Here is a 15,081-nt window from a genome sequence, read left to right as displayed (position 1 = left end):
TCTCACCCTCTCCTCCTCAAAGCTGATGAGGCCTTCGTCATCAGTCTCCAGGTCTTCCTGCTCCTCCACCATGAGGGCCCGCAGCTCAGTGGGTGCGGTGCGGGGGCGCAGCAGACTCAGCACATGCTCCAGGGGTGACTGCAGGACACTGCTGGGGCTGGTCTCCTGCTGCTCTAGGTTGTCACTTTGCTTCTTGGCAAAATTCACAAACACCTGAGGAGGAAGAGACAGGAGACTCAGGTATTTGCAAGCACCTCTACCCCATGCTTGCCAGGTTGGGACCCAGGGCATCCTGCCGTGCAGTGGCTGCCACCATGTTCCCCATCTAGCTCAAATCCCTGCCCCAAAGGCAGATCCTGCCTGGCACTTTGGCACTCCTGGATGCCGGTGGGACAAGCATCCAGCTGCCCGTGTTGTCTCTGGTCTTACATTGTCCAGTGTAGTTTGGCTGACAGAGTAGTCTTCAATACCCAGCACATCCACCACCTGTTCCATCTTGCTGAAGACCTGTGCCAGTGAGATCTGGTCCGACTTCAGCTGGTACTGGGCCTTGGTGTGATGACGCTCCTGGGGGGTGATCACCAAGGAGGCATTGAACCCTCACTCCCAGATTCCCTCCCATCACCCCATGCAGGATGAAGGCTGCTTGTGCCCTGAAGTGGGGGCTGGCAGGGGACAGCATGGCCACCATAGGCAGCTCACCTTGAGGACAGCCTCAGGGAAATTACGGTTGAAGAACCTCACCACCTCCTTGACATTGAGGCTGGACTTGGTGCGCACTGTGATCATGTAGCCATCACCGAACCTGCACAGGAACAAGGCACCGAATGAGAACCTGTCCCCTCATCTGCACCCCCATGACCCTATGGAAGGGGATGATGCTCTCAGGCAGCCACTACTGGCACTTCAGTGACCCTGTTCCCTGCCCACCTCTAAAACAGCACCCACATAGAGGGCTGGTATGTTGTCATGGATGCCACACTGTCACCCAAGCATGGGGATCCAACCCCCTCCTGCCCAGTAGCACATACAGACTGCTGGGCGCCATGCAGGCATTCTGAGCTCCTGCCAGGCTCTTACCTGTTCTTCAGGTGCTGAATGCTGCCGAGACACTTGAGCCGCCCATTCACCATGATGGCCAAGCGGGTGCAGAGGGCCTCGCATTCCTCCATGCTGGCGTGACAAAGGAGGGTTCAGTGGAGAGCACCAGAGAACAATGCCAGGGCTATGGTGGGGGTAGGTGGAGAGCTGGGCCTCCCAGGCCATTACCCAAGTGCTGTGGCCCCACCACCAGGGTTGAGAGAAGGCAACAGAGGATGTCCCAGGATCCCCATGCTGCTCATGCCAGGGACCGGGGAGCCAAATGCTGGGGAGCCCTCTCCCTCCCACAGAGCACCCCAGGTGCTTGGAGGCATCATGGGGACAGAACCCCTCTGGACCTGTGAGATGTAAGCACCACGGAGCGACCCGTTTTGATGACATCCAGGATGAGGTTCCAGAGGAAGCGCCGTGCCTTGGGGTCCATCCCTGTGGTTGGCTCATCCTGGGAGATAGACAGCACCCTCAGACATGCCAGACCTGGGACGGACCCTGCCAGCCTTTCCTGGCCTGCGTCCAGCTCAGGCCACCATCCCACACTCCAGGAGATGCATGGTGTGTGGTGAAGGAGGGGGTGGGCACCTCCCACCCGGAGTCATTTTTCTACCCTCAGGGCGCACCAGGAAGATGAAGGCTGGGTATCCGATGAGTGCGATGGCTGTGGATAGCTTCCTCTTGTTGCCCCCGCTGTAGGTGCTGGCAGGCTTGTCTGCATACTTGGTCAACTCCAGCTTCTTCAGTGCCCACTTGACTACCTGCAAGGCGTGGGGGACTACTGTCATCCTGCCAAGGCTACGGGGCTGGCAGAGCAGGCAGGGGTTGGGCTTCCTGGCACATCAGCTGCTGAGGGGACTACTAGCCATGTGCCAGTCAGGGAAGCCCCATGTCGGCTCCTGGCACAGCCGTGAGCACTGGTGAGGACCTGTGAATGAATATGCCTGGCCCTGGCAGCCTATGTGGGCACACTGACCATACTAGGATGGCACTACCACGAGAGCAGGAGCACTGGCTCAGGCTGCCGCTGCTGTCCAGTGAGAAGCCATCCCTGTGGCACAGCACCAGCCCTTGGATGCTGCCAACTGCTTGCCCAGAGCCTTACCCGCTCCTCATCCTTCCAGGGGATGCCACGCAGGCGGGTGTAGAGCTCCAGGTGCTCCTGGGCCGTCAGCTCATCAAAGAGCGCATCGAACTGGGGGCAGTAGCCCAAGCTCTGCTGGACCTGCAGGAGCTCCTTCAGGATGCTGTGGGAGAGGATTGAGGGTTTGTGGGGAAAAGGAATTATTTTTGTGAGGACTACTGCTAAGCCCCCTTTCACATGCCTTTACACTGGAACATCTTCCCCCAGGTAAAACCCCACTGGGCAGCCTCAGCACAGGGCCACTGTCTATTGACCTACATCCAAAGCTGATGGTCACCCAGGAAGACACAAGGCTGCAGAGTCCCACTGGGACACACAAGTTCACTCATGGTGCTTTATCCTGGGAGCCCTCCAAGCAGACCCCATCCCATCCCCAGGAGAGCAGGCAGCCCCCAGGCTCCCCTTACCTGTGTCCATTAATGAAGGCCTCTCCACCTGTGGTGCTTTCATCCCCTGTCAGCATCTTGAATGTTGTGGTCTTGCCCGCACCATTGACGCCCAGCAGCCCAAAGCACTCCCCAGGGCGCACACCCACACACAGCCGGTCCACAGCCAGGATGCGTCCAATCTTGCGGGACTTGTACACCTGGCAGGGAAGGGGATGGGGATTCAGCCCACCAGCAGCCACCTGGACCCACTGTCCCACCCACATCCCTGGGCTGGGCTGGTCCCTGGAGTCTCCTTGCAGCCTGATGCAGCCCCCACCTTCGTGAGGTTCTCGATCTTTAGCATGTCATTGTCGGCGTCACCACGCAGGACCCGGTGCCTCTCATTGGCCACATCAATGTCATCCTCAATGGGTTTGGTGGAGACAGGCAGGCGCCTGTGGGAGGGGGTAGAGACAGGAGGGAATGTGGGAGCAGGAGCTGCACCCCTGACAGGACTGGGCAGCTCCCACTCAACACTGTCAGAAGGGCAGCCCGAAGCTCAAGGATTCCAATGGCAAATCTTTACCCCAACATCCCTGCCCTGTGCCACACTCACTGGGGCTTCCGGAAGAAATTGTACTGGCACATGATGGTGATGAAGAAGCCAACAAAGCCTTCAATTGTCATGGCAACAAGCCCCCGTGTCACGATGTCCCATTCAAAGGGTGATTTCATTTTATCAAACTGCCCTGAATAGGAGGAAGAGCAGAGAGCAGCTGGGGACACCTTCCCATGGAGACAGCTTGGTTGTCCCTCCTGAGTTGACCCATAACAATGACACTGCTCACCCACCACAGCTGCCTGGGCTGACCACAATACAATACCCTCTCAGAGCATGGGTGCTGTGGAAATCATCTGGCAACTTTTCAACCTCAGTAGGATGAATCAACCCAGCTGAGAGTGGGATCAGTAGGATTTGTCAAACCCTGACCCAAAACTGTCCCTCACAATGCCAGCAGCACCTGGATTATGTACAGAAACTGCTCAAAAAACAAGAGAGCGCGGGAGCTTCTGGGCCAGGATGAAGCTGTAAGTGGCAAAAGGGTTGCGTTGGTTGGGCAGCACAGCCCCCAAGAAACCCTGTCTGTAAGGAGAGTCCCTGCAGTCCCCATCCCTCCTGTCACAGCACAGACCCACCATGGCCCACCACAGACAGTGTGCAGCATCAGCAGAACCACACATCTCTGTCAGGGCTCACACCGTCTTCTCCCCATGGGGCTGCTAATTGGGATGGCCCAAGGAACCACTTTCAGCAATATTGGCACCATGCTGCAGCTGACCCTCAGCCATGTCTTTTTCTGTGGCCCATCTAGTCCATCCCCTTTGTTCCAGGTTGCTCTGGGCCTCAGGACACTCCCATGGGGCAGGCAGAGGGGATGTGCCAGCATTGTAGTCCCCTCCAGCTCTACATGCCCTGGCACAAGGGAAGGATAGAACAAGAGGCCATACCAATTTTGGCATAGTACTCATTGATGTATTCATTGTAGGCCATCTCCATCAGGCCATGGCCCAGGTTGTAGTTAGGGAACACAAGGAAGCAGCTCTTCAGGTAGCTGTTTACCACCTTCAGGTCCTGTGGGAACAGCAAAGAGAACATAACCATCACACACACCCTGAGTGAGTGGTAGAATCACATCCCCAAGATCCAGCCCAGTCAGGTCTCATGGCTGATCCTGCTGGAAACAGAAACCTCCTGAGGTCTCTCCCAGCCTGAGCCGCCCCACAAACAGATGGCAGCATCACCCTTCCTGGTGGCCCTCAGTAGAGCTGTGAATGCCATACCTTGTCGTGCTCAAAGAGCTGCAGCAGGAACGTGGCGACAGTGGCTGTGATGCCAATGAAGAGGTTGATGACAATGAGGAAGACATAAGCAGAGCTGGGCACCTCAAACCAGAAGGAGGCCGGGTACATGATAGGGGTGATGGACCAGCTGGGGAGGCGTGGAGAAGCAGCACACGTCAGTATGGCAGCAGAGGGGCCCCCAGCCTTTGGCAAATGGGCGCCTCTCCCAAATGGGCACTGCCCATTTCCATCCTGCTGTTCCCAGGCTCTCCTACCCCAGCCCCCACAGCTACTACACTCCAACCAGCTATGGGGGCTACAGAACATCACAGAATGGTTTGGACTGGAAAGGACCTTTCAAGGTCATCTAATCCAGTCCCTGGCCATGGGCAGGGACACCTTCCACTAGCACTCCAAGCTGTCCAACCTGGCCATGAACATTTCTACAAATCGGGCAACCACAGCTTCTCTGGGCAGTCTGTGCCAGGGCCTCACCACCTCCATTATGAAAAATTTCTTCTTAGTCTAAATGGTTATCTTTTAGTTTAAAACCACCACCCCATAAGACTCTGGAGGCATCCCTGGTGCCTCCTGACCACCCTCCTCTGAGCAACGTACCCATAGAGCAGGAAGAGGGAGAGGACAGCGGGGAAGTTGGTGGGAGAGGTATATGCTGGGAGGTCAAACACGAACAGGATGATGATGCAGCACGTGGCTGGCACCAGGTAGTTTAGCTGAAGAAGACAGAAACTTCTGTGACTGCCAACTCCCTGGCACAGCCCCGGAGGCTTGGCCAGTGAGGCCATATGTCCTGCTTACCATGTCCCACATGTAGTTGGCCAACCAGTAGATGACAGGGTCACAGCCGCTCACAAACTGCAGGTGTTTGGCCTTGGTGGCCTTTTCAGCCACCAGGAATACCACAAAGCTGGCTGGGACGAAGGACATGGCCACAATGATGAAGATGGCAATCACCACATCTGTGCCTTGCAGGCTGGATGGGGAGCAAGGAGAGCACGGACTCCATCACCCTCAGTTGCCTGGGGAAGGGCCACCCACCCTGGTGTGGGACAGTCACTGCACAGATCAGGGCATGGCACAGGGACCCCCACATCACAGCCACCCTGTCCCTCACCACCACACAGCCTGTGGAGCAGAAGCTTTGGCCTTCCCATGCAACCACCAGGAAAAAGCCCCCTACCTCCCATGGGAAAGCCACCCTCCCTCAGACCCTCTCCTTGGACCTACAGGTAATCCAGGGACAGGCTGGCACTCGTTTTGTTCATGGGGTGATTGGTGACTGTGATGCCTGCAATAACGACCAAGAAGAAACATGGAAGCATGAAAACTGGCTTGGGACACAGACCCCTGTCCCCAGTCTGTCTGGTCCTGGCTGTGAGCAGGATGGGTTTTCAACCTGAAGCTCAAGAGGAGCTGGGCCCTCTGAAACAACTCAGCACCTCAAGGCCAAGCCCTCCCCTCACTGGAGAGCACCCCTAGACATGTCACAAGCCCAGCCACTTTCAGGCAGCACTTTGGGACATTCCAGCCCAGGCATGGCAAAGAGCTCATCCCAGCTCTCATATCTCAGAGCTGAGGTGTGTGAACCCCTGTTCTAGCTGGACACTAGCCTGCTTGGCCCAAGGTGAAAACTGCACTTTGGAGCCTGGTTGGATAATACTCTAATGCTGTTCCTGACATGCTCCTGCCCCCAAACACCTGCAAATCCTCACCGTAGGCAGCAGGGTTGCCCTTGCTCTTGGGCAGGTTGGCTCTCAGGATGGCGTTATTGAGGGCATTGAGGTAAGTGGGCATGCTGTGGTAGCCCTTGTTGTTGTAGAAGACCTGGAGGAGGAGAGAAGAACAATGGGAGATGGCAAGAGAGCTGGGCCCAACGATGTACTGGGAGAGATGGGATGGACGGCCACCCACAAGGCAGGTGTCCTGTGCTCAAAGCTGTAGGGAGAACAGGCCATTGCTGACTGTGCTGGGCCAGACCCACTGAGCACTCCCCCATGGCTGGAGCCACCCAAAGCACTTGAGAGCAATGGAGAAGAGCAGTCCCAGGGGTCCTTGCTGCCCCCTTTCTTCCCCACCTATCTCCCCTACCCTGAGGTGCAGTGCTGTCCCACCTGAGCTGTTCTGCGCACAGCAATCTTGCGCACTGTGGCCGGAGCCCTGGCTCCAAAGGAGGCCGGGATGGATTTCTGGACGTTTCCAAACGTGAGCGCCCCATACCTGTGGGACAAGGCACTGCTGAGGAAGCTGCAACTGCTATCCTCCACCTCCAGGGGTGGAACCATGATTGAGCACGTTGCTGACTCCAGCTGGCACCCTGGGGCAAGTGTCCCCAGGCCCCTGGTTCTCATCCCTGCTCTATGGTGCAGGACAGACCCTCCCAGCCTCCCCTCTTGCCTGTGCAGCCGGAAGCGGTCCGAGGTGTAGAGCAGATATTCAGAGACGTTGCGCCCTGTGATGTCTGTCAGGATGTCCCCTGTCACCACCTTCATCTGTGGGGGATGGCCCCCCACGCCACTAGGGCAGGAGAAGCCGGTGCCCTGCATGGAGCATGTGCACTTGATGGGCTCATGGATGATGCGGGGCAGGGCAGGGGCTGAGGTCACAGTCCCTGAGGAGCAGAAGAAGTGGCTCAGTCAGGCTCCTGCCTGCTCCAGCTGCTGGAGACAGCATGAGGGTTGGGTGGCTGGGCAGGTAGGGACCTGGTGACCAAGAGATGGACACGCAGAAAGCTTTGGGGGGACAGAGATTCAGAGGTGGGCCATGAGGTGTGGCTAAAGAAAGAAAGGGCTGGGGGCCACATCCAGCAAAGGCGACACAAGGCTGGCCACAGGGCTTTGTGACAGTGTCCCATCCAAGGGGTTCTACTGGCATGGCTGGGGCCCAATGCAGACAGTGTTCCAGGGCCAAAGCCACAAGTTCTGCCCTACAAAGCTCTGCTGTGTGGCCAGGCCAGACCACAGGTACTCCCAGGAGTCCCAAGAGCCACTTCTGTGAGGATAGGCATCACCTCCCTGCTGGAGACAAATCCCAGACACAAAAGCACCCAGCATAGGTAATACCTTTAACAGTGGAGAAGGTTGTAGAGTTCCAGGCATGGAGCAGGTCCTCATCCATTGACATGGGGTAGTCAGAGGGAGCCGGGGATGGAGGTGGTGGCACAAAGTTGGAGAGCGGAAGGCCCTGGGTGAAGGAGTCGATGCACATGGCATCGAAGTACTTGGCTGCCAGCATTTTGGACTCATTGCTATTGAGGTTGAGGGTCTGCATGGGCTGGTCCAGTGTGTTGTTAAAGGGTGTCTTGAGCACACAGGTGGCCCCCACACCAGAGGGCAGATGGAAAGTGTTCACCAGCTGCTGAGGGCTGGCATCGGGAGACAGCCTAATGCTGCGGGAGCAAGGAGCAGGAGACACAGATCTCAGCACCATGGCTAACTTCTTTCAGGACCTCCCTGAGGCCTTGGCACTTATCATGGGCACACACAGCCTGTGCCTTGCATGACTGAGCTGCTAGTAACAGTGTCGGGGCTCGCACATCTCCCAGAGACACCCTGGCCAGGACAGAGGTTGTTTTCTATCAGGGGACATGGCACCAGCCAGGCTGTGCTCCAAGCCTGAGCCAGCCCTGGCACTAGGCCTACTGCCCTCCCAACTCGCTCCCCTTACAGTCCCATGGATGGGCCTTGGGCACGGGGTGCTGGTCACCATCAGTGGCAGCTCTCACCGGTACTCATGCCGCTCCTCGTTGGCATAAGGAATGAAGTTGCCCTTGGGCTGAGTGTAGTTGTGGTATTGGGATGGCGAGAGGATGAGGGGTGGCAGGTCACCTGTGGGGACAAGAAGAGAAACCTGCTGGTACTCACAGTACCACAGCACACAAGGGAGACTGTCTTGGCCTTGCCTTTCTGCACCCAGTGGCCACACTGGGAGAGGCAGAACAGGTCGCCCAGCATGCAGGTAGGTAGGTGGCCTGCATGCACCTATTTCGGGCACGGAGAGCGCCACAGTCATGGCCACACAGACAAAAAAGGCAGGCAGGAGGATCTGTGAGAAGAGGGCCTTGGTGTTGCGCTTGGCACAGTGGAAGCGTTTGATGATCAGCCCATGGAACTGGCGCAGCTTCAGCCATGAGCCTTCCAGCTTGAAGCTTCCCCGACCTGCCAGGTCACGGTCCTCTGCTTCCACCTCTGCTTCTTGCTCTAGGAGGGAGAGAGACATCAGCTGTCTGGCACAGCTGCTCCCACACCTGCCTGGGCTCCCAGGAAGCTGAGCCCGACATCCAGCCCAGTTCAGCCACCCCAAGGGTAAGGGCAGCACCCAAACCCAAGTGTACCACCAAGCCACAGCAGCAGTGCAGGCAGAAGCATGGTATCTGGCTGGCAGGTTCCCCTTGGCCCCAAAAGGAAAATTTAAGACAATAATTAAAAAAAAAAAAACCCTAATTTGGTGCTTTTTCTAGGACCCCTCCATTTTCCCATCAGCTCTGCCAGCTGGTAGGGGGTCAGCACAGTTTGGAACAGGGGACAAGACACAGGTGGGAGTCCCAGTGAGACAGTGGGAGCTCTGTCACAGCACTGCCCCAGCTCTGCCTCCCACAGCCCTGGTGGGGGAAAGAGGTGGCACATCCCTAAATTAGTCACAAGAGTTGTGAGATAATCCTGAACAGGATCTCTGACTACAGCAATAAGCTCAAGGCACCTGCCTACACCCTCTCTATCCAGCAATCCTAGCATCCAGGTGGGGAGAGCCTTGCACCTGGGACAGGGTATGAAAGGTGAAGCCATCACCTGGAAGGTGATTGTGTGCCCAAGGACCAAGAAGAGAAACCCAACTGGTGACAGTGTGGGAAGGGGCCATGTTAGTGGGGCAAGTCTGCAAGGTGGCACTGGAGACCCACAGGAGGCAGAGGCAGAGCCAACACTGGCTGCTCTCACTGGCTCCACGCCTTGGCACAAGACCCTCATGCACAGCTGACCACCACAGGGTGCAAATTCATGGAAAGAGCCTGTTCCCAGCCCTTCCACCCAGACTGTGGCTGTCTGGGTGCTGTGTTGCTGGATGCCCCATTAGCCCCCTCCCCATGGGCTCTCATCCCAGCAGTCACAGACACCCATCTCAGTCACAACCAGATACCCTGAGGGACCAGGCCAGCTCTGCCCACCCTGGGTGAACCCTCCATGTTCCAGCTAAGTGCCTTCCCCAGCCCCTGCCACTGGCCAGGCACCAGCAGCACCAACCTTGCAGACTGATGTTATCGGGGTCTTGCCGGTTATCGAACAGGGGCGCGTAATCCCCAAAGAATTCAGAATAAGCCCCACCTTCATCGCCACGCACAGACCCCACCGAGGACACTGAGCGCAGGGATGCCTGCGACTGCGCCAGATTGGAGCAGGTCACCAGGTTGCTGAGCTCCACCTCGGGCTTCTCTGGCACGGCCGCTTCAGCCAGGGGCTCCCCGTTGGCTTCAGACTTTGGACCCAGCTCAGAAGAAGGTGGTTGCAGGGTATCCTTGGACTCCTTCATGTCTGGAAGAAAAAATGTGGGTTGCCACCAGCCATGCTGCTCTACAGTGCAGCATGGCACCAGCTGGGGATGGATCGTATCACAGAATCACAGACCAGTTTGGGTTGAAAGGGACCCCATCTAATTCCAGCCCCCTGCCAAGTGCAGGGAAACCTTTCACTAGACCAAGTTGTTCCAAGCCCCATCCAATCTGGCCTTGAAGACTTCCAGGGATGGTGCACCCACAGCTCCTCTGCATGACCTGTGCCAGGGCCTCACCATCCTCACAGGGGAGAATTTCCTTCTAATATCTAATCTAAACCTTTCCTCTTAGTTTAAAACCATTTCCCCCTTGTTTTAACACTATCTGCCCATTTAAAATCCCCCTCTCATTTTTTCATATCTCCTTTAGGCACTAGAAGTTGCCATAAGGTCTCCCTGGAGCCTTCTCTTCTCCAGGTCAACATCCGCAGCTCTCCCAGCCTGGCTCCATGGCAGAGGTGCTCCATCCCTTGAAGCATCTCCATGGTGTCACCCGGAGACCTGTGCTGAGGACACCAGAGCTAGCCAATATTCCACGTAAGAGTAAAGCCAGAGTGGAGCAGAGACTGGCTGCCTTTGGCCGGGGTGGGCTCTGCTGGAAATCTCTCCTCTAGTTGGGACAGGAGACTCCTGCAGCCACCAAGCCCATCAAGATCACACAGCCCGTCACTAGCCCCAGCAGCACCCTGTGCCCCCAACAAGCACCCATACCCACGTCACTGTTCTCCAGAGACTGGTCTTCCTCAGACACCTTCAGGAAGACCTCCTCCAGCGTGGTGTCCATCAGCCCAAAACTGGTGAGGTCCAGCTCTTCCAGGTTCTGCTCCAAGTGCTGTGGGAGCAAAGTGCTGTGTGAGGAGGGCAGATGTCCACAGTGCCACAGCCCCTTGCCTGCCCACTCTGCCAGCCCCTGCAGGTACCTGGAAGAGTCTCTCAAAACAGCCCTTCTTGACAGCCTCACTGGGCAGGATGTAGGAGAGCTCTGTGTTGGTGTCTGAGATGAGGAGGCAGGAGGCCACATACTTCTTGATGAACTGGGAGACACGAGGCTCAGAGCAGGGGCTGACAGAGGAGTGGCTCAGGGGGCTGTGGCCTGGCTCTGGAGCAGAGAGACAGTACCCATCGGTCAGCTCACACGTGGGCTCCCTCCAAGACCTCCCGCATTCCCCTACCCCCCAGTGCCATAGGGGCTTCCTGATCACCTTGACTGGCCTGGGGGTGGTCTTCTGCAATGTGGCCCACACTGGACATCTCAATCCACAGGGCAACCCACAGGCTTAACACAACCGGCACCCAGAGAAAAATGCCACTGTGTAAGGTCTGGCCAAGGACCCAGCTGGGAAAAACTAAGGCTGAGCAATGGGACCTCCTACACCTCTGCCCCATCCCCTCTGCCCTCCACATGGCCTAAGGAAACTCAGGATGGGAGTACTTGGGTGTTGACCTCTCCTTTGCTAAGCTGAAGAAGGCCTGGTGCCATATACTCCTTTAACAAAGGATCCCACTGCTTGCAAGACCTGTGCCATTCCTGGTGTCTGACTGCTTCTTCACCACCGTCAGCTTGTAGCCATCACCATAGGTGCTCTTGAGGAACAGCGGGGAACCACAGCACTTGAGCTTGCCATGGGAGATGATGGCGATGCGGTCCCCCAGCAGGTCAGCCTCATCCATGTGGTGTGTGGAGAGCAAGATGGTCCTCCCTGATGGCAGCACAAAGCCTCAGCAGAGGGGCTGCAGCTGCCACAGAGAAGCATGCTAGGCTCTGCCCAGCTCTGCTCACCTGGCTTGTACTTGAGGATGAGGTCCCAGATGGCCCTTCGGGCATATGGGTCTACACCAGCTGTGGGCTCATCCAAGATAACCGCCCGCGACCCACCCACAAAGGCAATGGCCACCGACAGCTTCCTCTTCATGCCGCCTGAGAGAGTCTGCACCTGGCAGTGCCGTTTGTTGGAGAGTTCCAGGTCCTCGATCATCCTGGGGACAGGGCAGAAGCACCAGGAATGCTGGGGGGGCTGTACTGGTGCCCAGCACCTGTGGGGAGTATGTAATGCCTCTTCCCCACGATATCTGCAGCCTGCAGCTGTTGGGATTGCCCAGCTGCAGTCAGGCTACAAGAGTCTCCTGATCACTTCCACAGCCTGACACCCCAAGGGTGGGAAAACTCTTGGTGGAGCTGCTCCATGGGACACCTCTGCCACCAGATCGCCCCCCATAGCACAGCCAGCAGGAAGAAGACTCACTCATGCCAAAGGCATGGATGAAGACAAAGGAGCTGGAGGGTGCCTACTTGTCCATCTCCTTGCGGATCTCCTCCTCCGCCATGCTCTTGAGCTGTGAGTAGAACCAGAGATGCTCCTCCACTGTCAGCCTGTCAAAGAGCACATTATGCTGGGGACACATGCCGAGGTTCTTCCGGATCTTGTCCATCTCCGTACGGATATCATGGCCATAGATGGTAGCAGAGCCCGATGTTGGAGGGAACAAGCCAGTGAGGATGGACCTGGATGGACGGAGAAAGGCAACAATGTGAGTGAGCTCATATTCCTCAGTCTGGCTCCAATCCCATCCAATGCAACCTCTAGGAGCATCTGCTGGGCCCCAGGCAGAGGAGCCTACTCCTGTCCCATGTTTGTGACAGCCCCACACCCACACTGCTGCCCTCTGGGCATGGTACCAGCTGTCACAGGGCCCTGCAGAGACATCCCAAAGCCCCTGCAGCTGGCCAGAGGAACATGATCGCTGTCTGCCTGGACAGGCACTCACATGGTGGTGGTCTTGCCTGCACCATTGTGCCCCAGGAAGGACACAACCTGGTTCTCGTAGAGGTTGAGGCTCAGCTTGTTTAGCGCCAGCTTCTTGTCTGTCTTGTAGACTTTGGTGAGCTTGTCAATGCAGACGACTAAGGGGAGGTGGGTTGGCTCCTCCTCGATGCCCCTTGTCTCCTCTGCTGTGACAGTAGGATGGTGAGGAACCAGGGGAGGGCAGGGAAGCCAGGCTTTGAATGCGGTTCCCTGGGAATTAATCAACCCGCCTCCATCCCATGGTGGCTTCCCCTCTGCTTCTCACCAGTTTTCCCCCTCCCATGCCAAAGTGGCAGCTCCCAGAAGCCAAAGTGCTTGGCCCAGCATCCTGCCCTGACAAGAGCACAGGAGTCCATGGCCAAGGCAAGACCCTGCAGCAGAGCCAGAGCCACCCTTGTGCCACCGACTGCCACCCCCAGCTGCTCTCACCCAGCCTCCGGCTTTCCATGGCACAGGCCTGATCCTCCTCCATGATGCTGAAGCGGGTGTTGCGTGACCATGGCCAGGTCCACTCCCAGGTCTCCACGCGCCCATTGCCCAGCCAATAAGACTTCTGGAAAGGGAAGTACCAGGGCCGTGGCAGGCCGAACATGCCTGCAACCACAGCCCCAGGGAGTCAGGGCCAACCCTACAGTCAGGGCCATGCAGAAGCTGCTGAAGACTGGGGTCAGAGCTTGGTATGGGCACAGGCTTCAGGGCTTTCCCAGGTCAGGTCACCACTGCAGGGTGCGGGCTGTGAACACTCCAGCCAGCTGAGTTCAGGGTAGCTCTGTGGGCTGTGCCAGGAAACAAATTCCTTTGGGATTCAGATTGGGTTGGCTCATGCTTCAGCTTTACAATGAAAAAACCAGGGAGTGACTGAGATGCTTCCACAAGGGGAGGATAAGGGGGACTGATATCTCAGCTGTGGACATCTGGCTTTGCTACAGCCAGCCCCTGAATTGAGACACCCAGCTGACACTAGCAGATAAGGACATGTGGGCAGGTGTCCCCCAGCAAAGAGGCTCCTGTAAGGTCTGGGGTGCCTTCATGCCCCTCTGCCCACACGTACCCGGGTGCACAGCCTCGATGTACCACGTAAGCACCCCATACACCATGGCATCCACGACCAGCATCATCATGGACAGCAGGAGGTTGAAGTCATCTCCTTCCACAGGTGACTGGCTGAAGGTGTGCCACTGGATACCCACACCAGCCACCTCATACAGCGCAAAGTACTTGGAGCCCAACCCAAAGGCCGTGGTGGACATGAGGGACTGTAAAGAGGTGGAGGGAAGGGAATGGGAGGTCAGCAGGAACCGCAGGCCAGCTCCAGAACAGGTTGTGGTGAATTCCTACCTAGTGTGCCCCACCCAGCCCTGTGGAAATGCTCCAGGCCCTAAGAGGCACCAAACCTTCTGGAGATACCTCCAAAGCCCCACAGGAAGTTGGTTCATACAGGCAATGGCTTGCCCAGAGCTTGCTGACAGCTTGGTGGCTTTTTACTGGACATGAGGTACCTGAGGCAAACCTGTGGCTATGTGTTCCCAGCTGCAGCAGCCAACTCACCGCAATGCACTTCTCAAAGGCCGTGATCTTGTCATGGGCTACCTCCTCCCGGATGGCCACATACATGTAGGGCACATAGCTGAGGAAGTAAATGATGCCTCCACAGGCAGAGGCCAGCTTGGCCTTGGAGTAGAGCACTGACACCAGAAAGCTGCAGAGAGGACAGCATCTCCTTGGAACACACCCCACCAAGACTTTCCCCACACCATCTGGTTTTGGTGGTGTTGAGGCAATAAACTGGCTCCCCGCATCAGCTGCTTGGAGGAACTTGTGCCCCTCCACTGTCCTTTGCCCACATAGCTCCCAGCACCCTTGCTCCATGGGGCACTGCCCATGCCCCTTTACTCCCCAGCACAGAACAGGCAGCTCACCAGAACATGATGGTGGCCACAGCATAGATGGCAAGGAAGAGCCATATGATGAGGACGTCGCTATGCATCAAGACCCTGCCGTACTTGAGAATGGCAGTGAGGGCCGTGACTGAGATGGAGAGCTGGACAAAGCCAGTGATGAACCAAGCCACCCAGTGCACCGCATTGTTCAGGCCCATCATCTTCATCACCTGTGAGGCCAAAACTACTCAGTGGGACTGTTCCCAACCCTGTGCACCCCTGCTTCCATTCTCACTGGGCTGGGAGGGCAAGGGGTAGTACCAAGGGAGCTGTTGGGAGTGGGCAGGACACAGCACCCTCTACTGGGAAATCCTCTACTGGGATACCAA

At 57.0% G+C, this 15,081-nt stretch overlaps 1 protein-coding gene across 6 annotated transcripts in view; it reads right to left on the bottom strand.

Moving 5' to 3' along the window:
- Positions 1–15,081, bottom strand: part of ABCA2 (ATP binding cassette subfamily A member 2) — a 33,841-nt gene that overhangs the window by 2,574 nt on the left and 16,186 nt on the right. For 2 of the 6 annotated variants that reach the window (XM_021533632.3, XM_021533636.2), the window contains 32 exons: positions 14,732–14,922; positions 14,361–14,511; positions 13,864–14,068; positions 13,242–13,406; positions 12,775–12,958; positions 12,299–12,511; positions 11,789–11,985; positions 11,526–11,708; positions 10,929–11,107; positions 10,720–10,840; positions 9,702–9,989; positions 8,445–8,663; positions 8,189–8,291; positions 7,527–7,852; positions 6,862–7,075; positions 6,579–6,684; positions 6,180–6,291; positions 5,695–5,755; positions 5,266–5,440; positions 5,065–5,180; positions 4,447–4,594; positions 4,114–4,237; positions 3,221–3,353; positions 2,942–3,059; positions 2,644–2,822; positions 2,198–2,339; positions 1,719–1,853; positions 1,440–1,543; positions 1,081–1,173; positions 703–805; positions 430–567; positions 7–213 (listed from right to left, as the gene is read on the bottom strand). In XM_021533632.3, coding sequence (XP_021389307.1) covers positions 7–213; positions 430–567; positions 703–805; positions 1,081–1,173; positions 1,440–1,543; positions 1,719–1,853; positions 2,198–2,339; positions 2,644–2,822; positions 2,942–3,059; positions 3,221–3,353; positions 4,114–4,237; positions 4,447–4,594; positions 5,065–5,180; positions 5,266–5,440; positions 5,695–5,755; positions 6,180–6,291; positions 6,579–6,684; positions 6,862–7,075; positions 7,527–7,852; positions 8,189–8,291; positions 8,445–8,663; positions 9,702–9,989; positions 10,720–10,840; positions 10,929–11,107; positions 11,526–11,708; positions 11,789–11,985; positions 12,299–12,511; positions 12,775–12,958; positions 13,242–13,406; positions 13,864–14,068; positions 14,361–14,511; positions 14,732–14,922 — 5,133 coding nt within the window. The remainder of the gene's footprint in view (positions 1–6; positions 214–429; positions 568–702; positions 806–1,080; positions 1,174–1,439; positions 1,544–1,718; positions 1,854–2,197; positions 2,340–2,643; positions 2,823–2,941; positions 3,060–3,220; positions 3,354–4,113; positions 4,238–4,446; positions 4,595–5,064; positions 5,181–5,265; positions 5,441–5,694; positions 5,756–6,179; positions 6,292–6,578; positions 6,685–6,861; positions 7,076–7,526; positions 7,853–8,188; positions 8,292–8,444; positions 8,664–9,701; positions 9,990–10,719; positions 10,841–10,928; positions 11,108–11,525; positions 11,709–11,788; positions 11,986–12,298; positions 12,512–12,774; positions 12,959–13,241; positions 13,407–13,863; positions 14,069–14,360; positions 14,512–14,731; positions 14,923–15,081) is intronic. The other 4 variants (XM_021533637.3, XM_077787879.1, XM_077787878.1 and 1 more) reach the window with 3 other exon arrangements.

The sequence above is a fragment of the Lonchura striata genome, chromosome 22 (genome assembly GCF_046129695.1).
Source record: "Lonchura striata isolate bLonStr1 chromosome 22, bLonStr1.mat, whole genome shotgun sequence".
NCBI lineage: Eukaryota > Metazoa > Chordata > Aves > Passeriformes > Estrildidae > Lonchura > Lonchura striata.
This window is presented reverse-complemented; position numbering and strand designations above follow the sequence as displayed.